General features: G+C 35.6%; 2 protein-coding genes across 14 annotated transcripts in view; one reads left to right on the top strand and one right to left on the bottom strand.

Moving 5' to 3' along the window:
* LOC106614604 (CUB and sushi domain-containing protein 3) overlaps window positions 1-13,316 on the top strand; it is a 100,309-nt gene that overhangs the window by 25,631 nt on the left and 61,362 nt on the right. For all 13 annotated transcript variants that reach the window (XR_004977854.2, XR_004977858.2, XR_011394865.1 and 10 more), the window contains exon 4: window positions 1,491-2,987. Coding sequence is in view for 5 of the 13 variants with exons in the window: in XM_036369445.2 (XP_036225338.2) it covers window positions 1,499-2,987 (1,489 nt within the window). In the remaining 8 variants the exon portion in view is untranslated. The remainder of the gene's footprint in view (window positions 1-1,490; window positions 2,988-13,316) is intronic.
* Window positions 1-13,316, bottom strand: part of LOC106614605 (ATPase H(+)-transporting accessory protein 2) — a 74,207-nt gene that overhangs the window by 14,769 nt on the left and 46,122 nt on the right. The gene's annotated exons all lie outside the window — the stretch shown is intronic.

Raw genomic sequence — 13,316 nt, 5'->3', positions numbered from 1 at the left:
TTTGTGCTGACATAACAATGAGTTACTTTTAAGGTTTCGCGCGGTGTATTCGTTTCATGCACACACCCTAATGTATAAAAGTACTCATCAAGCCTAATAAGTGAAGCTTTTTCTTAAATACTGCCAGAGCTTTTACAATTTAAGCTTAGTCACACTATTAAGCTTCGAGAAGCTATTAAGCTTGTAAAGCGCTTTGAAAGCTTTTTAGCTTTTTTATTAAAACGCTTTCAAACGTTTTAAGGTTACTGTATTTAAACTTTTATAGAATGACAGGGTTTTAGTGAGCTTTGTTATTTAATAAATATGTAAGAAATAATTTCATTGCTGTTCGAATACAACTTACTAAACCACAAAAACCATAAAAAAATAGTTATTTTAGCGCATCTGGTTTCTTCTATGGTAAAATGCTTTAATTTTTATACGCGAATTCAATTCAAAGAAGTCTATAGGTCGCCAATTTGATCAATATACAGGTATAGGTTAGTCGTTAAGTAAATTAGAGCCGTCTAGTGGTTGTTAAAGGTTTGACCTATATTTTGCCTTTTTGCTCGTAAGAATAATTTTTTTTAGATCAGAACTGGAGTAACATAAAATATACAATACATATAATATACGTCTTTATGAGTCGCCAGTTCGTCGTAGTTTATATAACATACCACTTTAGAAGCTCTTTAATATATATTAAGTCTAATATTTTTTTTTTAAATGTTACTCATACTACTCAACGAAAAGGTCATCTGAAAAATTCCACTCTCCAAAGAGACATAGAGTTTAATATATTTGCAAAACATATATGCTTACACTTCTATGGGTTTTATTTATGCACAATACATTCTCATAGCGAAAAGCTTGTAACGACAAGTGCGGAAGGAAAGGGAAACTAAAATGAGAAGGACAAAAAAAAGAATAACGATGTGAAAATAGATTAAAATCTCAAATAAAAAATGTTGAACTCACACATTGAAAATAGATTTTTAAACTTAAAGCAATATATTGAGTTCATTCATTTATTGGCTCAAAGAAAAATTTAACCGACCGTGTAATGTCAACGATTCAGAGGTGTTAAAGGGTAAATAAAACCTTTTGTGATGTGCTTGTAAAAAGGTCGAAATGGGAAGTTACAGAAGAATTGCAGCTAAAATAGGAAATTGTAAAGCAAATGTTTTCCTATTTCCTCTTTCAAATGTAGTAAAAAGTAAGAACATTATTCTAAGTTTCATACGATGGCTAGTTTCAAGACGAGTTTTATTAAATTTGAACGCTATCGCTTTAATAAAGATTTGCCTCTAAAGGAAAAAAAAATATAATTGTATCAAATCGATTTGCTATTTTGCATTTAGCTTAAACTCGTATTAACCTTTATGATATATATTACTTTCCAATCCATTTAAAATTAAATTTTATGATATCGTTATTTATATACCCTTTAATGAAGTTCTGTTTTCTCTATCTTTTTCCGGTTTGATGTCATCGATGTCGTCGGTGAATAGGGCACAACATGGCCTCAGCACATATATTACAATACTACAGTAACACTAGAACTAAAACAGCGGCATTCGAAAAAACAGCAACAACAATTGAGCAACATTGTTACGAGCGAAAAACTTCCGGCACACCAGAGACATGTCTCATCACTAACGAGCGGAAACAATTTGCAGAGAAGTCGTCAGCAGCAGCAGTTAGTAAAAATACAACAACAACAAAGGTATCTAAAGCAATATCGACGGCATTGTTGTCGTATTGTCTGCCGGCCATTGCAACAGTCGAGAATATTCGGGGTCACAGCAACGCGGTCACGACGTCACTTCAAGAGCCGACGGTCGATCGTAAACTGCACAGGACCAAGCTACGGGCATTGCATGCGAGTATTGCAAAAGGAGTTAACAAAGGGGGATATAATTGTTTTGAAACGCCAACGCCATGGAAACCAACAGCTGCCACGAAGCGACCAAGCTCAAACCCAACACACCCGACGCTGTCGCCGAATCAGAAGTCACACGAAGCTGCAGATGATGTTCATACGTTTCGTTGCGTGTACAGTGGCAGGCGAGGCAGAAGCAAAAGTGAAAGTGTTGACTTGCAAGCAAAACGCCCTCAGAGACCTCAACAACAACAACAACAGGAACAGCAGCAACAGCGAAACCGTTGGCATTCGGAAAACAGAGGCGAAGCATTGCCGTGTGAATGGACAAGAGTCAAAGGTATTGCAAATATGTCAAGTGCAGCCGCGTCTAACGCCAACAAGCAACAACAACAACTGTGGAGGGGTGCCACTGGCATTGTTGTTGGTGCTATTGCAAGTTTACGCAAAACATCTGCAGGGAATTGCGCTCGACAGCGGTCACAAGCCATTGCTTACAAGCACAGTACACAAACAAAGGAGAAACATAACAACAAAAACAAGAAAACCAAATGCTGCCAATCAAGCGAAACGAAACAAAGTGAAACACACAACGTTGCCACGGGCTGCCATGCAGCTGGGGAATACGATTGCTGCTGCAACCTGCATATCGTTTCGTCATGTACACGCCAATCTTCCAGAAATGCTATCGAACAGCAACAACAACTACAACTCAGCGGTCTATCAAACGGCTCCAACCAAGAACTTTCACAGCTGCTTATCGAAAACTGCTGCTCGCTCGCTTACAATGCTGCACCTCAGCTACACCAACAACCACAAGCAACAACAACCACTGCAACAAAATCCAAAACAGCAGCAAAAACCACAAATGAACACCGAAGTATATTTCAATACAAAACCAACAAAAATAGCAAATGCTACTACAAGGCGGATGTTGCGAACGAACTCTATTTGGAAAAAGCTGCAGCTGATGCTGACTTCGGTGGCGGTTGCGGCACAATTCTATCTACGCTGCGTTGCACTGTGCGTTCGAAGCTTGTGCTTGCAGTGGCCGACCTGCAAGCTTTGTCACGTGCTCTTTTCTCACTCGTCATCATCTTCAACATGCTGCCGTTATTTTATGCAGGTTAGTTTATTTATTATTATTATGTATTTAATAGAGTAACGATTTAAAAGAATATAATTATAAATAAACACATACGCTTAATGATGGTAATCTATATACAAGCGTGCATTTGCCATGGTTTGTATTCTTACAACAAGTATACAAATGAATTTAAATACCTGTGGTATATCAACTCATATAAATTCCATTGAAAATGTCTGATAATAGCAGTAAATCTTTTATTATATTTTTAATTAAAATAAGAAAAACGTTAACTTCAGTTGTCCCAAAGCTACAATAACCTTCACAAATACAAAGGCTCCTTACAAGAACTTTATTCCGATCGCTCAGTATGTATTTTCATATATTTCGTGAAGATACCTCGTTAAATAAAAAAGTTTCGCATACAAGCACTAGATTCCGCTTGTCCACTTTGTATGGCAGCTATATGCTATATTTCAGATTGGTAGCTTAAAAACTGAGGAACTCGTTCGTGTACATAGGCGGACGGACAGATGGACAGAGCTAAATCAACTCAGCTGATCATGCTCATCATTTATGTATATATAAGGTTGTCAAATATCTCCCTTCCGCTTTTTTGTCTTTTGAATTTCGCGGCTATGTACAAAGCGCTACAGAGCTCGTATCTGGCAACACTATACATAATTTGAAAGGCCGTGACATAACCTACAAAACAACGCTATGCATGATTAGTTTGGATATTGCGTTCAACAGTTATAGACGTGTAAACATGGAGTTCACTAACGCCGAAATTCGCGCTATTTTAAAGTTTTCCTTCGTTAAAGGCAAATCCGCTAGAGAAACATTCCGTGAGATTAATGGTGTTTTGGGGGATGGTACTCTATTACTTCGAACCGCGGAGGAATGGTTTCGACGATTCAGAGCCGGTGAAAACGACACCATGGATAAGCCAGCCGGCGGAAGACCTGTGACGGCAAATACCGATCAAATCATGGAATACATCGAGTTAGACCAGCTTATGGCATCTCGTGACATCGCCCAGGAGATGGGAGTTAGTCACCAAACTATTTTGAACCATCTGCAGAAGGCTGGATACAAAAAAAAGTTTGATGTTTGGGTGCCGCATAATTTGACGCAAAAAAACCTTCTGGACCGAATCAACGCCTGCGATATGCTGCTGAAACGGAACGAACTCGTCCCATTCTTGAAGCGGATGGTGACTGGCGACGAAAAATGGATCACATACGACAATATCAAGCGAAAACGGTCGTGGTCGAAGGCCGGTGAATCGTCCCAAACAGTGGCCAAGCCGGGATTGACGGCCAGGAAGGTTTTGCTGTGTGTTTGGTGGGATTGGAAGGGAATCATCCACTATGAGCTGCTCCCATATGGCCAGACGCTTAATTCTACCATCTACTGCGAACAACTGGACCGCTTGAAGCAGGCGATCGACCAGAAGCGTCCAGAATTGGCCAACAGGAAGGGTGTAGTGTTCCACCAGGACAACGCCAGACCACACACTTCGTTGATGACTCGTCAGAAGCTACGGGAGCTCGGATGGGAGGTTTTATCGCATCCACCATATAGCCCGGACGTAGCGCCAAGTGATTACCACCTGTTCCTGTCCATGGCGAATGCCCTTGGTGGTGTGAAGTTGCACTCAAAAGAGGCTTGTGAAAAGTGGCTGTCCGAATTCTTCGCAAATAAGGAGGGGGGCTTCTACGAGGAAGGTATTATGAAGTTGCCGTCTAAATGGAAACAGATCATCGAACAAAACGGCGCATATTTTAAATAAATCCGATCACTATAACACTTTTTATAAAGCATTTAATGAAGAACAAAAAAGCGGAAGGGAGATATATGACAACCTTATATTTTATAGGGTCTCCGACGTTTCCTTCTAGGTGTTACAAATTCTTGACAAACTTAATATACCCTGTTCAGGGTATAAATATCTATGGAATGGGTGGCCTTCTAGCTGTTATCAGATAAAATATTTGCATTCTCAACATTCTGGGATTCATCAAAAAGGGTTCAACACTTGTGGCAAATTGACTTGTGTGACACCCATCAGGAAATATTTAATTTGATTTGTTTAAAATTATTGTTTTTTACCAACCCAAAGGGGCCATAGGCAAGATAGTAATAATGAGAATAATTGTAGAGTTTACTGCTATTGAAATCTCGATAAATTCTAAAGAGACTTTTTAGTGTTCCACGCATTCTACTGGGTTGCTTTACTCTCTACTGTATACATTGTGCAATTTCAAATGAGTGTAACACACATACGAAATGAGACTGTGCCAAAACAGTCTAACGCAAAGCTACAACCCAATTTAAACTACTGCCTACGGCTACAGCGATCTGCGAATTGTGCCGTAAATATTCATGTGAACGCAAACGGCTCTTTAGATAAGCCTGTGATGCGGGACAATCTAATTTTGCCAATAGTTATTTGCAAATTGAAATTGCTACGCAGTTCATTTGTTGTTGTTGTAAAGTCGTACACGAAATTGGACAAAAACAAGATAACATAAAACTATGGTATGTTCTGCCTTTAACTGTTTTCTCTTAAACGAGCGTATTTTCTTTAGGCAATAAGTGCTTACATACATTCTTGTATGTATACATATATGTATATGTATGTGTAATATATTTCTAAGTGCAGATGAAATTATTGTGAAAATCTTAAGCCATATTAATTCAGCGTATAAGATTGACAGCGAGTCAAGATTTCATTTAACAGCACTCATCATATGAAGATGGCACCAAGTTCTCAGCGCGTCTGTCACGGTTTCCTTTATTAAAGACAGTTTGTAGCAACTCAGATGACAATGACGCTTGTCAACAACAATTTGACAGTGACGGCGCTACATTGCTCGAGTGCAGAGTACCAGTCGCTTGTCACAATAACAAGGAATGTCATAAGCACCTTGACGACATGTCTTCACACATACATACATACATACAAGAATTTACTGAACGCGTTAAATAAGTAAGCGAATATGAAGTTTGGGAAAAGTATAAACAACATTTTATCATAAAGTCAGATACCTGTTACTATGAGCGACTTACTGCAAACGCGTGCTAATTTGGGGGCACATCTTGAGATCTGAGAGGAAATTTGGTAGAGGGGTAGTACGCAATGTGGAAATTATGTTAGTCATTAAACCTTCAAACATATTGAAACGGTGCATGTAAATTTAACATATTCGTGTAATACTGAATATATAATAAAACCGAGGGGTACTTATTCTTGAAATGTGCGCCATTATGCACTCGCACATACGAGTATATGTGTAATATATACTAAAATAAAACATGTATGCCTAAGAATTTTATCCTGCTATAATGAAAAATATAATGTTGGGTATATAATATAATATATTAATTATATATTTGTAATGCTTAAAGAATTCAGACCTTTTTAACTAAAGTATTGGCCATAAAGAACTCATTACTTTTTAAGGAGTAAATAGTTTTCATCGATGAATCGCTTCGAATCTTCTTGCAGATTTGTAAAATTTTAAGCGTAAATTTCGGCGTGATTTGTGTTCCTCGCCTAGTTTATTTGTGTGTGTAGCAAAAATTTTATATTGTTTTAATTACATTAAAGTTTTTAACCATCAAAAATTTGATTGATGTGGCAAATTTTTTCCTTATGTAATCCGCTTTTTAAAATATCTTTAACAAGGACATTCATATAGTTAGTTTTTAAAACAAAATTTAAACCGTGGGTTGGTATCATTTTCGGTTTTCAACTTAACCTATAAAAACCATTAATTATAGAAGTATTATTTTATTTATGGATTTAAGAGTATTTTCCACTCAAACTTTTATGCCCAAATTGTTTGTGAAAGGTACTAAACTGACCGTCTGCCCTTTATAGACGCCGGAAAGTATGCTAAATGTGGAAAAAGAATTGAAAAAAAAAGGTTGCTATCATGAAACGGTTGTCCCTGCAGAATTCTATTGTTTTATTTTTGCTTTCATCGTTTGTATTGTGCATTTTTCGGCGCTTCACTTATTATTCTTTTATATTCACTTTGTTTGCTGTTTTCCCATTTTTCCGGTTTTGCTTTCGAAATTACTTCCGTTTCACTTGCACAGGCAGCGACAGCTCGAAATTCCCTTAATTTTTCACTAATGCACTAACATATATTATATATTATATTATATATATGTATGTATACTAATATTATATAAGCATATATATTTGTACAGCATTTACAATATGCACCGCAGTTCTTAGTGGCGGTAAGGGCGCTGCCTCTGCATTCATTAGGCGAGAATAAACAAAAACTTTTTATTGTTTAAGTTTTTCACCCTTAAAATGAATTTTCACGAGCACGCCTTCGTTTTGGCTGTAATTGAATTGCTTTTGGCTTTTTCATCACTAAATTGGTTGAAAACGGCAAAAAAATTAACTGGTCGATTCTAACGCACTTGAGATTTTGATAATGTGTCTTCTTATATCACTGTGCAATTCTTAATATTTAGATAAAGATGTATTATTGCATTAAAGCTTGTTTCTTGCACAGAACGACATACTTATATGTATGAAATTGAGATGCCAAAAGAAATAATGTATCCTCAGACATCCGATCCATCTCATAAAGCTTTTAAACTTAAACTTTTCTTTATTAATATCATAAGCCGCAGCTTTTGGAATCTTTTTTGTTGCGTTGCTGGTGTGTCTCCTTAACTCTACATAAATCGCCGATTTCCATTTTTTCACCTGCTCTCTGAATTAATTAAAATTTTAGTTTACCACTTTTTGTTTTAAAAGAATAGCAAAAGAAAGTGTAACACATGCCGGCGATAATTTCGTTACATTTTAAAACTTTGCTTGTTTAGAAAGTTTAAGCGTGTCTGCTTATGTTTCACATGAATGGTGCAAATTAAAGAAATTATTTTAATTGTTAATTTTTTGATTCATCACTTCAAAGGATAATATTTCAAATTATGCCAACTTTGTGAGAAAAAGATTATTACACATATATTATAGATATTGCTGATTTTGTTGTTGGAAGGACGAAAAATAATCTTCAAGTAAAATTATGCTGCAAAAGCTGGATATAAATGCAGTTGCGTACACCCTACTGTCGTGGAAATGGGTACATTGTGATAGATCTCTTCTCTCAGACTATTACTACCATCTTCACAAATTTGACTCGGACTGGACAAATTGGACAATTACACTGCACGCGTAAAACGAGCCGATAAAGAATCGTTACTAGATTGGTGCAACCTATTCTTTATTTTCATGTAAAATTTGATATCTATATGCAACGAGTTTGCTTGAAATTTTGTATTTCAAATGGAATCACGGCCACAGAATCGTTGAAACAGTTTCACAAATATATAAGTATTGGAGTGGCACAAAGCATTCAGTGAAGGTCGTCGAAAATTTGCCTCATGCGAGTAGTCCATTCATCTCTGTTAAGGACGACAACATCGCACCAAAAGATTTGAATTTTTCACAAAAACGACGTGGAGTAGAGATCGCAAAAGACATGCTTGATAACGTAACTTAGGAACCTACATAGGTTTATTGTCAGTCCGGGTTAAATTTGATCATATGGTATATTCAAATATGTTAAAGCTATTTCTTTGATAAACTGTAAAGGGTATTTCTTTAATGATAAGTTGAAATTGAATATTTGGTCTTAAAATGCTATGTACAATATATATAATTTCTTTAGAATAATTAGTTTTTTATTTTAAAAAAAATTTCGATTTTAAGGGAATTGGAAGTGAGTGAGTAAACGTATATTATTAGGATCTTTGATTTTTTTAATTTAAGAACTTCACTTTCTTTTATTTTATAAAACGGTATGTTTATAGTTAAACTCGTTCAGCTAAATTCAACTCATTAAAATATATTCACTAACATTGAATTGTACCAAACTTTGCAGTGTTCTCAATATAGCGTTTGATAATATCGAACAATAAAACTATGAAAGAAGAAAATGTTCAACAATAGCAGACTATTAACGATTCACGTTTTACACATTTGCATGTTCTAAACGTTTATCCGACCAAAAAAATATATAAAATACAAAAGGAATAAAAACCCAATGTCATCAGCAACATAGGTAAAATAGAATGCTGGTAAACTTAGAATAGTCTCGCCTAATACATATGTATACCTATATATATCTACATATATAGCATTTATATATCTACATATATAGTATTTATATTAAGCTTGCATGACTATTTAAGTTAATAGAAAATTCAAGCACGAGCTCTCTCGTATACATACATAGAAGAAATTCTAAGTCCCTTTTAGAGGTAATCTTTTAATTCGCCATTACCAAGGAACTTGCAAGTACACAGAAATACAGATGTACATATGAACACAAGTTTCAGTTTATCACAAACTTGCTGCTCTTATCAGTGTCTTTTACATATTCCCTTTCATAGTAAAATTGTTAAGCTTTTTAAGCTTTAGACAAAGCTCTGGAAAACTATACATTAAACGCTATTGAGCGTGCTCACTTAATAAATTCTCTCGCGCTCTCTTCGGTTTTCCTTTTTTCGCCTGTCTGAGCCGAAATATTTTATGTGTTCCATATAGCTTTTTACAACCTTTATAAGTAATGAATTTGCGCCAGACAGCCGTTGACAATACACACATACTTTATGAATTTAAAATTGACTTTGATAAGAAAACTGTGCTCAGTTGTCAATCGCTGCTAATACTTTATGTTTGAATGTTTGGACATAACTTAAAATTACATACATATTTTTTGTACGTGCAAAAGAGCCGTGGGCCAGATATTTAGTTTGTAAATCACCATGAATTGTGTAAACTTAGGTCGTCCGGCAATAAAAGTTCTCAAAGTTTGAAAGGGCTATTAAAAGTCCAATTAATGAAGCACTTGTATATTTTAACGTTTAATGGCGCGAAAGCAAAGCTGTACATACGCATCCTCAGAACCTGTGTGTGCAAAAATTAACTTTTTTAAACCTTAAGCGATACGTTTAAATGTGGCTCGCGAAAAAGTAAAATTGTTATTTTCGAAGAAATCAAGGAATATTATATATTGTTGGGTTATCTATCGTAAGGTCTTTAATCAGAAGATTTACGGAAGTTTTTTTACAGTTTTCCTTTGTGGAACTCAACCAAATATTAAAAGATCGGGTTTTGTTAATAATTTTTAAAGACGTTTATAGAATTTTAGGTAGCTGTGAACAATAAACCCTCACTAATATTACAATACGTCACCAGGATTAGGAACTATTAGGCAGTGTTACCAAATACTTGGATATATGTCAGAAACAAAAATAACAATAATAATCGAGTTTGATTTCGATTAGGATGTTTTTACATCTGATTTGATTGAGCTTTTGTTTTCTGTATACATCTATCTTTAACTGTCTTAACTTTTTATACCTTGAATAGGGTACATTAAGTTTGCCACTAAGTTTGTAACACCCAGAAGAAAATGTCGGAGATCTTTTAAAGCAAGGCTGAGCAAATAATTTTACTCCGGAGCTACACGACAACAACATTAATAAAAATTATAACAACTTAGTTCTCAGAGTGACAAAAAATACGTGGACTCAAAATTTCTACTGAACAAACTGAGTCGATTTCCCTCATATCGGACCACTATAAGATATACCTGCCAAACAAACTCACTGAACAAAATCAAGTCCTTGTATGGAAAACTTTTTTATTTGACAATATTATATATCTACATAAAATGGTATCCAATACGACGCTATAATATACAAAATGACTATTCAAATCAAGATAAAGATGTTTTTTTACGCTTTTATGTAATAAGACAATTCACTTGTGAAATGTATTATAGCTTCGGTGCAGACGTAGTTAACGTTTTTGTTTGTATAAATAATCAACATGTCTTCTGATACAATGAAAATGTAATCGACCAGTTTATATAATTTAAAAACTTGGATATATTTTGTATCAATATTAATTTCCTTTTATAAATGGTCGGCCGACTTAATATAATTAAAAATTGTAATTTCAAACCTTTTTACTTTACTACAAAATTTGGCTCTTTTATATACATTCATACATGGGTTGACATTAAAGAGCAAAAGCCTCAAAGTAGCATAAACAAACAAATAATTTAATGCAATCAAACAGCAATTTGACAAACAAATTGCCTGACAATATATTTCCTTTACGCAAAGCACATTGAAAAAGGAAATAAATAAAAACATGAGAAGTCAACGATCAACAAACAATTATGAGTATAAACCTTTGTGCTGACATACACATACATATTTGTTTAGATTCATTCATATGGAAGAGTGTGGGTTGGCGTGTGCAACAATCCAAACAACGTCAATGGGCCACATCAACGACTCCACTTAGGTATTTTAATCAAAGATGTCAGAAGATTAATACCGCGAGCTTTTATTGTATTTGCTTTAGCAAACACCCACCAACACCGAGTGACTTGGTGTGGGTTGGTATGGTTTCCGTTGAGTTTGTTGAGTTTAATCACATTCTTTCAGGCTACCATTAGCTGTTTACATACATTTGCAACATTAAGGATTGAACACTTGACATCGCGCGTCGAATGGCCAATGAAGAATGACGAATGATGGCTGCCCTGATGAGCGAAGTTAATCCGCAAAAGATGCCGTTAAGTTCTCTTTGTTGCTGTTCAAAGGCGAAGGAAGAAGGCAGCATGATGTAAATACATACTATATAACATTACAATAATTGGAGAAATTTCATGGAAAAACGAATAAAAGAATAAGAGATAATTAAAAATGAGTTGCCCTATAGTAACGTAAACACAATAAACCATACTGCCGAAGCGACAGCCATATAAAGTGTGTTTAAGTGCCGCACGAAGGTGAGAATAACAGTAATTATTACCTTACAAATTGTCTGCCGTTCGCATGGAACTCAGATTTCTAGGCCAGATGTGGCTAGCGGCAGGTACTATGTTGTTAGCCTGGCATTTGTTGTTCGCAATTTTGAAATAATTTTTGCTGCTGTTGGCCAAAGGCAAGATACCTATGTGCTTTCAAAACAATTATTTTGTTATTCGAGCGAAAAGCCAGGCAACCGCAGTTGCAAGGGAACTTTTAAAGCCGACAAAATCACAAACAGCATTGTCTTTACGCACAATCTGCACCCGGCCTACACAACCGCCAAAATCATAAGCTTCAGGCGAGACGTCGCTGCAGCGATTACAGAGGAGTGATATTTTGAACAAAACAACTTAAAAAAATTAACGTTTAAAACATTTTCTATATTTGTGCGTAGGATATATATTGTACGCAATGCGTAAAATAAAATATCATTCGTCGTTCAGTCCAGGCTGTTACGAAGTCAAGCCAAACAAATATCTTGCCTACGTCAAAAGTTCAGGTTTATATGCATTGATTGCTGTGTTTTTGTGAATACATATTCACCATAATAACTCGACTTCAATTTTTTTTATGAAAAAAAATCATTGGCACAGCAAAATTCAAAGTGAAATATCGAAACTAAATTGCAAACACACGCATTTTGACTTATTTACACTATCTGAAGCATCTTCACAACCCTCTTTATAAACACACATTGTAAAGAACTAAGTACTGGTGCAATACAACTTTTCGGTAAGAAGAAAATCAAATCATAACTTTTATTTTCCGCAGCAAATCAAGTCGACAAATAGATGACTTGTTTTCGCTTGCTTTCTTAAAAGCCAGTATTGCACATACACTAATATATTTCAAAGGAACAGCAGTGAGGAGGCACTTCAGTGGCGCGTAATGAGCCCTAGCGTATGTAATGCTTGGTATCTAATGGTCTGTAGCACTTGGCTTTGCTAGGTACTCTGCTTTGCCACTCACAATGAGTATTTGTGAGCAGCTGGGAAACTTTGGAGAGCATACGCAGGAAAAGCACAAATTATCGAGAGTGCTTTCATAAGCGATTATTACACAAAGCGAGACGCACATATATATGTACATCAATGCAACGGAAAAATGCTGAGCTAACTTAAATGCTTTCTGTTCTAAAATTAATAAGTTTCCACTTAGTGTAGATATGTATAATCAGCTATGAAATTCATTACGATTCTACCATTTTTATGCCCTGAACCGGGTATATTATGCTTTCCACGCAGTTTGTAACACCCAGAAAGAAACCTTGAAGACCCTATAAAACGAATACATAAATGATCAGAATGACGAGCAGTCGATTTAGCCATATCCGTCTATATACGCGAACTTGTCCCTCAGTTTTTGAGATATCTATCTGAAATTTTTTCCCACGTTCTTTACGCTGCGAAGAAGCTGCTGTTTGTCGCAACGGCCGATATCGGACCACTATAGCATAGCATACAGCTGCTATAGAAACTAAACGGTCGTAGTCAAGTGCTT

The sequence above is a fragment of the Bactrocera oleae genome, chromosome 2 (assembly GCF_042242935.1).
Source record: "Bactrocera oleae isolate idBacOlea1 chromosome 2, idBacOlea1, whole genome shotgun sequence".
Lineage (NCBI taxonomy): Eukaryota > Metazoa > Arthropoda > Insecta > Diptera > Tephritidae > Bactrocera > Bactrocera oleae.
The sequence above is the reverse complement of the archived record's forward strand: the minus strand, read 5'-3'. Positions and strand labels throughout refer to the sequence as shown.